General features: G+C 35.9%; 1 protein-coding gene across 1 annotated transcript; it reads left to right on the forward strand.

Moving 5' to 3' along the window:
* Positions 1-1391: 1391 nt before the first annotated feature.
* Positions 1392-10377, forward strand: LOC128022117 (ninjurin-1). The gene is made up of 3 exons (XM_052609381.1): positions 1392-1540; positions 7609-7843; positions 9053-10377. The coding sequence occupies exons 1-3, from the start codon at positions 1484-1486 to the stop codon at positions 9196-9198; spliced, it is 438 nt and encodes a 145-aa protein (XP_052465341.1). The 5' UTR covers positions 1392-1483; the 3' UTR covers positions 9199-10377.
* The last annotated feature ends 2107 nt before the right edge of the window (positions 10378-12484 follow it).

Raw genomic sequence — 12484 nt, forward strand, 5'->3', positions numbered from 1 at the left:
TGTACCTTATATTTATAGAAACTGCACCGCATCCATAATACTGCAATTAATTAGTCTTAGGAACCTGACACATTGAACTTTTTTCAGAGCTCTTTCTCTTAAACTACTAAATTATTCTGTCCTAGGGTAATGTGGAATTTGCACAAATAGAGTAGCCTACTGAATAGGACCCAAAACACTTAAAGGGAGAGTCCACCCAAGAATTAAAATTATGCTATCAATTACTCACCCTCATATTGTTCCAGACGTGCATGATCACAAAAGAAGACAGGAACAACTTGATGGTCAGTATAAAATGGTAAAAGGAGTTTTCATTGTCAGTGTAAAATAAACTGTTACTGACAATACTGACAAATTGAAATTACAAGGAGTTATTAGTTTTAATAAAGCATATTAAAATTCAACTGATTATTTGATGAAGTACAGTAAAGACAATGTCTCATAAATGTACCAGGAGAAAAAAACTTAATACATAAAATGCATATTTTATATACTCTTGTAATAAACTATATCTCTACAAAGCCAATATATTTTTTAATAACTACATTATGTAGCTTTTTCGCTAACTTTTGACAGCAGTGTAATCAACATTACTGTTATTATTTTATACTATAATACTTTTTTTTTTTTGACCACCCCTTTTAAAAAACGTCAATTCTGGTTGACTTAACTACCACTAGATGGCAGCACAAACACAGATGTCAAGGCTCCTCTCCTTTGAAGGTTTTCTCCCGGACTTTTCCCGTTGTTACATATTTGTTGGCACCGAGTCAATGACCTAAAGGTCCATGATCGGACAGACCTGCACCTTCTCTGATTTGAAAAGATTTAAATATAGGTGCAAACGTTAAAAACTGGGAGTTATAGGCTATTAATAATAATTTTCGATAAAGAAGAGAACTAACTTTGGTATGAGATTGTAATACGAACGCTGAGCGAAAATGCCTGCACTGAAGCGATCCGAAGCGAACTCGTTTTTGGAATCGGTTCATTCGAACGAACTGTTTCATAGAACCTTATGAAAAAAGCCACCCTTTTACAACCCTTAAGTGGCATATAATGTACTTTATATTCTGATACATTGGTCATATTTATATTAATGATTGTGTTTTATCGTTATTTCATATTCTACAATTGTTGCAGCATGGTTTTTGTAAAAAAAATATTTAGAAACGAGCCAAAATAACACTGCCAAAAATGTATGCTAAAATTCTACTGGCATTATGTAACCCTCCCGCTTTTGTAGGTTTAGTAAAATGCGTTTTGAAAGCATCTCAAAATAAATTTACAAACAATTTGTTCAGATGGGTGATGATTGAAAAGATCCGATTCAAAAGAACGATTCAGATATCGCTGCTGCAGCGATTGGCAGACTTTTTGTCCAGCCCCCTCTTCATTACACCACCCATGAGCTCATAATGCACCACAAACACACTTAACCCCAGCTTTTTACGGAGTGTTAGATATAATCAAAGGAAAGGTTATGGATTCAGAAGGGGTGGAATTGAATGGAGATGCTCAAGGAGGAGCTCCAGGAGCGGTGAGTGATTTTGAACATATCGGTATCATTAACGACCACAAACGCGTCCGCCGATGGGATGTTAGTTTTAAAGTTTAATGCATTATATTGGTGTATTGGTGAAAGCCAGTCGGGTTAGATAAGAACACACCTGATCGATGATCAACATAAAAGCTCACGCGGCACAAAAGCGGTTCAAAGTTTTGAAAGAAAGCTCTTATTCATTATACTGCTGTTTCGCTTCGCCGCGTCTAGACAGATGAGATCACCAGGCCTTGTAACACTCAACAATGGGCTGTGAAAGACTAGTAAACTGTCAGTTTAGAGGACACATCAATAACTCACATTTAAAACACGGTATTAAATGCAATGCATAGCGATCCAGGTAAACACCACCGGTGTAGCACTTGACATAACAGTACTTCCATAAACATTAACTATATGCAACAGAGTTAATGTTTATTAATGTTTATATGCAACATTAACATGCAACAGAGTTTTTTTTTTCGAACAGGATTCCGTCACACTTTCTACTTGTTTAAAAGAAAGAAAGAAAATTGTACCTTCAATAATATTATCATAAAAGCATTAGCTACTTGTATTCGCATACTTTAAGTAAAAGGTAATGCATATTTATTATTCTGTATTTATATGTGTGGAATGAATGTTACATATGTGGCAAGGCCATTACAGTTAACTAATTAACTATTTACCTTACTGAAGCATTTTTAAGTTCATTTTCCATGAAAATTAAACCGTAAAACCATAACGGATGGATTCTGTATTGAGCAGGTTTTACACTTTTACACAAAAAAAAAAGAAAGAAAAAAAAGTACAAATTAAACAAAAGCTTCTAGAAATAAAGCACTGTCTAAAGTATAGTATAGTTGTGACTATTACTAAAGTTACTGTGCATTACTTTAGGGTAAAATATAGGGGAAGTGTATTTTATGTGTTGTGGAAGTTTTTCCAACTCCTATAATTCCCATCTCTAATGTTGTCTGTTAATCTAAACCTTACATTTGAATGAGTTTGTCTTCCACTTCCATTAATGTTTGCACTAAAGAAAGGTGAGGTGAAGTGGTTAGAAAGACCAGAGGAACATCTTACCACCAGTGGACTTTTTTTCACCCTGAAACACACCAAATCAAACATATCATCATTCCTGTGGGCAGCACCAGGGTTGAAGACACTGTGTGTTTAGGCAGACTGAAAGGGCAGTGATTTCTCTGTGGCTTAATTCTATGCCAACTCCATTTGCTTTGGTATGATGTAATACTCGAGTAATATTTTAGAAAAGGGCACCATTGATTGTAATTCCAGTGCCACAGGTCCATAAATAATATAGCCGCAACGAAAAAAAATACACTCAACACAGAAGGAATGAGCAAAGGTTATGGTTAAAAACATAAGTGTACAGTACTTCTAGGTTTGTTGATTGCATTGCAACTGCATATCACTTCGATACAGTGTTTCTGAACTAGTAACGGCAGCTGTGCTGTACAAGATACTCCATCAGTGACGTAGTGAAGTGGTTCTCCACACGAGGGATGCAAGTCTGGAAAACAAGATAAACACATTTTGAAGACAAGTACATCGTGCTAACTGTGCTATATTATAATTGACTTTTTCTGCATTTTGCCACCTCATGCATGGCTTAATTTGAAATAGTTATAGAATGTATTCAATAAATGACGGCGCAGGGTTGACGTCCTTATTTTAATGAATACTTTATTTATAGGAAATGGTTCCTTTAAGTGTTGCAAATAACTTTGTTGGCATTTCCGGGTTGTTGTTTTTTTCTTATATCCAATGGCAACCAATAGCAGGACAGGGAAAGAGGAAGAGACCCAAGGCTGGTACGTTGAGATAACTGGTTTAGTTTTCTACAGGAAGGGTGTTATATAAGTGTCAGCATCTGAATGTCATTGGGGATCATGGAAAGAGAGTGTTTCTAATTGCTTTGCCACTCCCAGCATAGGCACAAGGGTCCCTTGTGTTGGGCAGCTGGACTGAACCGTACCCAAAGTCAACCCCTGCCCTGCACTCCACTGAAGAGCCTGGAGAATAATATAGTGCAGTCAGTCTCAACCAAATATGAAACACTTTCTGCCTTCTCAGGCTGCTGCCTCTCTGGTGAGAGTCCAGTAACACAAAGTAGATGTAATAAAGTGACACCAGAATGACATCAGAGCTAGCTCACCTGCAGCCTGACCTCTCCTCTGCCATAATAGAGAAGAATAGTGCTTTTGTGTTCACAGAGCCACATTAGCAAGAGGCATACAGACAGAGCTCATCCCCTTACTGTCTTAGAAAGCTAAATCTCATGGATCACATGACCAGCTGTGTATTATCTCGTTTAAAAAGAAAGGGATTTCTTGAGATAATTCTTTAAGAGGCCCTTCATGTTAAGCCAAAAGTACATTGTGAGTTTGATGACTCAAAACACTTCAGGTATATTACTCCAGCAACAAAAGGAACTAGAAGAACAAGTCTGTTCCCGCTTAAACATAATTACAAAAAAACTTGTTTTTATGAGAAAGTGACAGACAAGGCTATTCTGTAACATTTACATAAGGTGACTCTGCAACCTATTTTTTTTAATTTTTGTTCCCGTCCTATACTTTTTCCTGTGAGTAGTGGCCATAACTCACAGGTGGCCACCTCATGCTGAGTTTAGAGTTCACGTATCCTATTTATACATTTTAATTGTATAAACTGTATTGATTCTGAAGTGTTAATAGATTTGAGCTAATGGATTAAGTATAATTTAATGATACTACAATCATAGTTTAGAATGTTTTGTTTTTGAGCAATTTTACAGTGAATCATACTGTGTTTAACATATTAACATTCCTGAATGTGACTATGCAAGACAACTGAATTGACTTTTTAAAATTCCTCTTCGGTAGGAGTGGGCGATATGAAAAAAATATTATATCATGTTGTTTATATATATATATATATATATATATCACGATTCAAAATTTTTTCACAATTCTTTGTCATGTTGGTTTTCCTATTTCGCAAGTTGAATGCGCATTACAGCCAAACAAATTTCACTATTGTAAAGACAAAGCCTTTCAAGGTAAAAAAAGAATGGGAGATATTTTGGCCAAAGGGGGAAGATAAAAAATCTTTGTTATTATTTTTTAATAACAAATATAAAGTAATAACAAAGATACATATTACAGCTACACTTAATATACAAATAAAATAAACAGTGCTTTATTTTCAGATACAATAGGTGTATTTAGCAGGAGCACTGAAGAAATTGAATTAACAAATATATATATATATATCTCATTCCTAAAGCAACTGTATTAAATTTCTTTAGTCAAGAGCAGTGAGTGATTTTTCGTAAAATTGTTTTATTAACGTTAAAGGAATAGTTCACCCAAAAATAAAATTTCTGTCAATTCTGTCATAGTGTTTTATCTTTATACCACCATTTACTCACTCAAAAGTGATTTTAAACCTGAATAAATTTCTTTGTTCTTCGGAACATAAATGCTATTTTGAGGAACGTGGAAAACCAAACAATTGCTTGTCCACAAATATCTTCTTTTGTGTTCAGCACAAGAAAGAAATTAATACAGGTTTTGGACATTGTGACAGCGAGTAAATAATGACCGAAATGAAGTTTTAGGGTGATCTATCCCTTGACAGTAGGCTGCATGTTTAATAGGCGTACTGTCGCTTTAAGACCTTCATGCATCTCTTTATACAGGCACATTCAAGTTTTTCTACTGTTTAGTTTTAGACATAACCAGCTGAGACATGTAAACCTAGTGTGTTTTGACAGTATTAGCGCAAAATATAACTTAATTCGATAATCAGGCACTGTTTAACAGGCTTTAGTGCATGCGCTTTGGGTGTATGCGGCGTTCAGAAAGAGCACAGGTCAGACCAGAGCGCGAATGAAACATGTAAAAGCACATGCAAATAATGAGAGCGTAATTCTACCGCAGTGTTAACTCTGCTGTGAATGCATGTAGTGTGGTACAGTATATGACGGAGGCGCCAGAACTGCAGCTGACAGAATATGTGCTGTAGCACATTACTACAATATTTCTTCAAAAGCAGACCCTGGAGACATTTTTTTGGTCCACGATCAAAAATTAACATATCGCACACCCCTACTCTTAGGCGACATCATGCTTGCTTTTTCAGATTTCAAAGAACCCTTAAAGGGGGGGTGAAATGCTTGTTTTCACTCAATATCCTGTTAATCTTGAGTACCTATAGAGTAGTACTGCATCCTTCATAACTCCAAAAGTCTTTAGTTTTATTATATTAATAAGAGAAAGATAGTCTGTACCGATTTTTCCCGGAAAAACACGACCGGCTGGAGGCATGACGTGTGAGCGGAGCTAAAGAATCACGAGCACCAGTAGGCTTTTGCATTGAGAGCATGTGGAAACTGTGACATTACTGTGAGGGAAAAACCATCATCCAAAACAAACCATGGCTAACAGTCAGATTCAGACGTTTATTTATGATCCAGAATCAGATCCCGAGGCTGAAACTGAACGAGAGCAGCAGCAGCAACGACTCGCTCCGAGCGGGGCTCGAACCCGGGTCTCCGGCATGGGAGGGGATGCACTAACAAGGAGGCAGAGATATTTGAAGCAGTTTTACTCATCCCCTGTGGTTCCAACACACAATCGTGATCCCTTTTTCATTGGGATTGCATCATCCTTAAGAAATAAACGATACGCAAATCCGTTGTCAAACTGGATCTTGTTTGTAAAACAAGCATCTTCGAAATGCAGGGAACAAACAAAAACACTTGCAGAACTCCGTTGATGCTCTGTAAAAATAAACTCCATCCACTGGTCCCTTAATGCTGTTTTTTTTTGGTAATCTGTGCAGGGTTGTCTTGCCCTGGCAACCAAAAACACTTCTTTTGTGACTTTTCGTGACGCTCTCGCTCTGATCAGTGAATGTCTGTTGTGCTCTCAGTGCTCTGCTATAAGGGAGCTTGCGCTCTTCCGGCAGAAGGGCCATATAAGGAAATTCCGCTCCATCTAACGTCACACAGAGCCATACTCGACAAAAACTTTCCGAAACTTGTGACAAACAAAGGAGTATTTTGGGAACAGAAATACTCCTTCAAACGTACAACTTAATTTTTGAAACTTTGTCCATGTTTAGCATGGGAATCCAACTCTTTAACAGTGTAAAAAACTCTGTATGCATGAAATAGCATTTCACCCCCCCTTTAAAGAAAACAGGCAGCCGTCTCATTGTAAGCCAGCTATTTAAAACTTGAACTTCTTGACCGCTTGTAGTCTGACATCAGACTCCTGAAACAAATAATTTTAAGGGTTTAGTGTTTTTGTCCAACTTTTATTTAATAAATAATAATATTATTATCTTTTTGTTATTGTGTTAAACTGTTACAAAAAAGTGACTCAATTGCTAGAAAGGTGTCATTTGCATTTTCATAATTTTTCCCCCAAACATTTAAATGGTAAGGAATTTGTTTACGTGCCACTGAAGTGTAGCTGAAATATTGTTGTTTCAACAATTACAGAGGGTGAATACGTGATTTTGAATCATCATCACGTCATAATGTTGATTCAGTGACATTACCTGTTTTTTCAGCATTCAACATTTTCAACATTAACTAAGGGTGAATAAGTGATGCTGAACCATCATCCTTTCATGTTGATTCAGTAACATCACCATTGTTTCTGTTTTGTTCATAATTCAATTTCTGTGGTGCCGAGGTTTCTAGTGACTGCCAGTGACCCACACTACACTTTTATTTTTGAAAGAGAATTAAGGAAGGAAATCAGGGCCAACTTACCACTCTCCAACTTCCCTTCACATGCTTCAAACATCTTTAAGAAAAAAAACACAAATGACTTTCAGTTCCTTCTAAAACGGAGAAATATGACCATAGATGACCCATCACTCAAATTTTTGAAAAATAGATATTTAAGGTCAGATAACGACATTATGCAAGAGTCAAATTCTAAAGTCTCACAACTCTGGTAAATCTTTCTTATGTACTCATTACCTTCTCTCATTCCCATGGATGTAGTAAGTAACATCATGTGTGTTTTCATGGTTGTGTTTAGCGTCCTCGGCGGAGCCGCTGGTCAAGGAACGCCCCACTTAACATGAACCATTACGCCAATAAGAAGAGTGCAGCAGAGAGCATGCTGGATATCGCACTGCTGATGGCCAACGCCTCCCAGCTGAAGACTGTCCTGGAGGTGGGACCCTCTTCCTCCTTATACATTCCTCTCATCAGCCTCATCAGCATCTCCCTCATCCTACAGATCATCGTGGGGGTCTTGCTTATCTTCATAGGTGAGAGAAGCTCATCCAAATTCACAGACTTCAAAATACAGAGACAATAGTTATTTTATGCATGATTAGGTTAGTTTCTTTAAGACAAAATATTGTTGTTGGTACTGTCATACCCTAATTGCTAGTATATAGTACTTCATATTGCATATTATTCAGTGACCAATAAATATTTATCACCTTTTATAATACATATGCATAACCTTTTAAAAAAACATCTGAAACTATTTAAATGAAACCTTTCAAACTGGTATGTAAAACAGCATGCAAAAATAAATGTCTAAACAAGTAGTTCAACAAAAAGTGAAAATACTCACCCTCGTGTTTTTCTAAACCCATATGAGTTTGTATGAACACAAATAAGTTCTGAAAAATGTTCATGCTGTCCTCCGTCATACACTGAAAGTGTTAAGCACTGAAAGGGACAAAAAGCAACATAAAAACATCATTAAAGACTTTATTCCAAGTCATTTGATGACATTTGATATGTTTGCATCAAAAACCGATTCAAATATATGCCTTGCCTGTTTGAAAGTATAAAAAAAAACAGCATGGATGTTTTGCTGTCATATTAAATTTCATGTGTTCTATGACAGAAAGAAAATTCTTTTTTACATGATACTAGAACAGAACTTTCAGTACAGAAGTTCCAGAGAGGTTGATCCTGCGTTTAATATTTTAACATAATTATATCAGATGATAAAAGTCGATCCTGCAACACTTTGGTATTTCCCATTAAAAATGTTTTACTTTCACTTTTATTTTTGTCCACATAGTGAGAGTAAGAACCTTCTTAATTTGAGAAAGAGGTTTCAATCATATAAAGAAATTCTGTCCCGATTTGAGAAATATTTATATTCTCAACCCAGCTTCCTATTTCTAGCCATCATTAATGCTCTAGTATTTCCTTAAACACAACTCCGTGCTGTACACTGGAATTGATTGTGAACACAAGCACGCTCTAATGGGTGGAAAATGGGCTTCATCTTTAGTATTGAAAGTTTTAGAGTAATTATGCAAGTTCTTTCAAACATGAGTGGTGTTGGAGATTTTAACACCTGTACTACAGAACGCTGGACACCATATAATTCTCATTTTCTTGGCCCACTTTTTTCATATTTTACCCTTTCACTTCAAAATGCTGTTAAATCAGTTTAAAAACCTTTATCTAAAATTTTCTGAATTGCTGCTGTTATTGCTTTTGTTCTACAGTGAAGTGGAATCTGAATGACACAAGTAAACACTTCATACTGAATCTTCTGGAGAACATCGTCACAGCTCTCGTCTTTATCATCGTAGTAGTCAATATTTTCATCACAGCATTTGGCATCCAAAGACCAGAGGACACAAAAACTTAACTGGCGACTGGTTACCTACATATATAGTTGGACATTTATCATCAAAAACTTTTTTTTAAATCCCAAAATGAGGTAATAACATCCAAAGTACTATACGTTGTGGACCATAAATTCAAAATTGAATTAAAAAAGTGCAATTACATATAATTGTTATATGAATTATTGTTTAATTATATAATTTACATTGTCACAATGTATTAAATGTGAAATTGGATCAAATATTTTAATAGATTTGAGATTTTGAGACTGAAAATAATCAAGACAGACGTACAGTAGCGCCTGAAGTCTACAAGTCTACCTGAAAGCCTCTGATCACTGTCTTCAGAGGAAATGGACTCATTTTATGTGGTTCAACTGAATGCAACTCTTGCACATGGCACACTTTCTTTTTTCTTTTTTTTTTTACTGAAAGGACATATTTAAAGGTATTGCTGCTTGAAGGATAACTTGCTTCATAAAGTCACAACAAGGTACTTGTGGTTCAAGCTGATCATGAATATATTGAAGAGAGTTTAAATCTTCTCTTACAAAGTTCAGTACCTTTACAAAACATGAATACTAAATCTGATTTGCCATAGATACACATCAGAATAATTTTATTAAATCCTATCACAAATTTATATTGTATTAGTAGCCCAAAAACGAACTTGATATGCATGTTGTCTGTTTGCATTGATGCAGTAAACACTGAAATAAGAGCGCCATCTACTGACGAGGAGCTATGGTACAGGCAGAACAAAGCATATTGTATGTAAATATATAACATTTTGTATGGGTCACAATACTTGGCTTTGTCACATCACTTTTGCTTTGAAATATTTGTGACTTGATGTTTTAAAGTTATTTAGTGCTTTGATGTTTTGATTTTTGATGTGAATATTTACTATCCATTTTATAGGTTTATATGTTTCTTGAACTTTTTGTGTATTTATATGGATATTGTTTGTATAAATGACCAAAGATTGCCTTTTTTTCACTTGTAGAGAACAGTGTTAGTCCAATGAAAACCAAATAATGAAAAATGAATGCATTACATCATTATTTCAGTGCACAGATAAATAGTAGAACTACTTACAGTTGTTTTTACATGCAGTATTGCACACTGGTCTTCAGATCTAAAGCTGCTGCATTTATGGACAAAACAGTCATTCTGACATTAATAAAACTATTTTTCAGCAATCATGTTCTACTCGTCCACAAGTGTTTGCTCTGGTATATCAAGACAAGCAGTACATTAGCAACCGTTCCACAGTTTTAGTTTAGTTTCTAGGCCAAAAGTTTCAAATCGTTTTTACAAAACACAATTGCACTGCAGAAACAAGGCCACAAGAGTAATCTGATGATATGAATCTGATGAATTAATACACAAAGCAGTACATAAATGATGCTAGTATAAAAGTAAACAAACTATATAAACCCATCTATTGAAATCTTAGCCCACAAAAAGGTATTACAAATTAACTCCTAATATTCCAAGATTCAGATTTACCTTTAGTCTTTATTGCCTTGCATGTCAAAATATTCTGACACATTGAGCTATTTGATTTGTCAAGTTTACCAAGTTTTGCATGCACTTAATGGTGTAGTGAACATTGTGTCCACATTTTACCAATACAATCTCTTTCCAAGTCCCAAGTCTTCAAGTACAATAAAAAAAATTAACATAGCAGCTCTGCATTTCAACTGAATCCTTAAGCGAAAGTAGCGAGTATAATACCTACCCAACATTTCTCAAAAGGTAATGAGTTCCTTCTCTTGGTACTGCATATATATTTCAAATGCATGATTGTAATTTTTGAAAATGTGAAAAATGAAAATGTATTCACCCTCAGACCATGCATCCATCTGTAGATGAGTTTATTTCTTCACTGGAACAGATTTGGAGAATTTTATTTTATCACATCGCATTACATCACTTGCTCACCCGTGGATTCTCTGCAGTGAATGGGTACCATCAGAATGATCTACAAGTAATCCACCCAGTCCACTAATTAATGTCTTATGAAGTGAAAAGCTGCATGGCCTGGGGGTGAGAACATTTTCAGTTAATTTACATTTTGGGGTGAACTATTCCTTTACATACATTTTCACAACCACTATGAATCAGAAATTATATGCTGCATTAGAAAATCTAAATGAGTATCCTCACAAAAATTATGTTTGTGAGTGGTTATGTGTGGAAAATGATGGTTCTGCCAACCTCTGAGTCGGAGACGTGTGGCTAAACTGAAAAAACTCCTGACATGCCTCCTCTCCTCTGTCCTGCTCCGCCAGCCTGACACAGGTACTAAGATACTAATGTTTGGGAATATCATTATTGGAAAAAGAAGTAAAGTACAAATATGTACTGTTAATACTACAGAGGGCTGCAGCTATGATATCAAAACCTGGAAGACTAATTCAGCATAGGTTCCCTTGAGATTTTCCAGTTCAGTAAAATAAGGTTTGAGGTAAACATAACTTGATGACACTTAAACGTTTTGCTGCACACTCTCACACCCCAAACATGCGGTGAATGAGTCTTCTGGTGTTGACGATTGGTACTGTTCCTTTAAATAATCCATTCTAGTCACAAATATCATAAATGCTGTGCACATTTCAGCCAGAAGATGGAGCCACCTAATATTACTTCGAGCAGAGACACCGGGGAAGCAACACACTTTTGAGGTGGATTATTTCAATGCCTTTTAGCCAACAAAACGCCTTATAAATTCAGAAATACTATATCAACATATTATAGATCTTCTGAAATGCAATATATTTATCAGGGTTGACTTTAAAATACATCAGGGGGCACATAAGGGGGCACATTAAAATACATTAATGGAGCACAACGACAACTATCAAGCCGACAACTATCAAAACTTCTTTAGTCGAAGTAGCTAAATTTTGTGAGCAATGTGTATCCTATAAAGCACACATTATAAAGTTAAAAGTATGTATTTATACTTATAAATACATAGAAGGGCCCCCTGATGTATTTTGTTTGGAGGGGCGGAGACCATGGTGAGGATTGCCGGAAGTTCCGATCAAAGTGAGGGTTACACCAGAGAATGTCTAATATGGCGAGAAGCTTCACTCTCACTACACTTCTGGCTTCTGAACTGGTTGCAGTTCCGCTCTGATTCCATATGAGGGCGCTCACAGGACGAGTGCAGAATGAATGGAGGTCAATAGCGGTAATACCCCTCAAAATCCACTTTTCTCAAGATATATCTTTTTTGTCTAGTAATTTGAATGTTGTATTCGAAAGGAGATGCAAAGAAATTACACATTGCTGGGTGTT

The sequence above is a fragment of the Carassius gibelio genome, chromosome A11 (genome assembly GCF_023724105.1).
Source record: "Carassius gibelio isolate Cgi1373 ecotype wild population from Czech Republic chromosome A11, carGib1.2-hapl.c, whole genome shotgun sequence".
NCBI lineage: Eukaryota > Metazoa > Chordata > Actinopteri > Cypriniformes > Cyprinidae > Carassius > Carassius gibelio.

Excerpts from the sequence above, each read along its gene's own strand:
- LOC128022117 (XM_052609381.1), top strand. The coding sequence starts at position 1,484 with ATGGATTCAGAAGGGGTGGAATTGAATGGAGATGCTCAAGGAGGAGCT. Across the intron at positions 1,541-7,608 it reads AAGGAGGAGCTCCAGGAGCG|CGTCCTCGGCGGAGCCGCTG; the intron begins GTGAGTGATTTT and ends GGTTGTGTTTAG. Across the intron at positions 7,844-9,052 it reads GGTCTTGCTTATCTTCATAG|TGAAGTGGAATCTGAATGAC; the intron begins GTGAGAGAAGCT and ends TTTGTTCTACAG.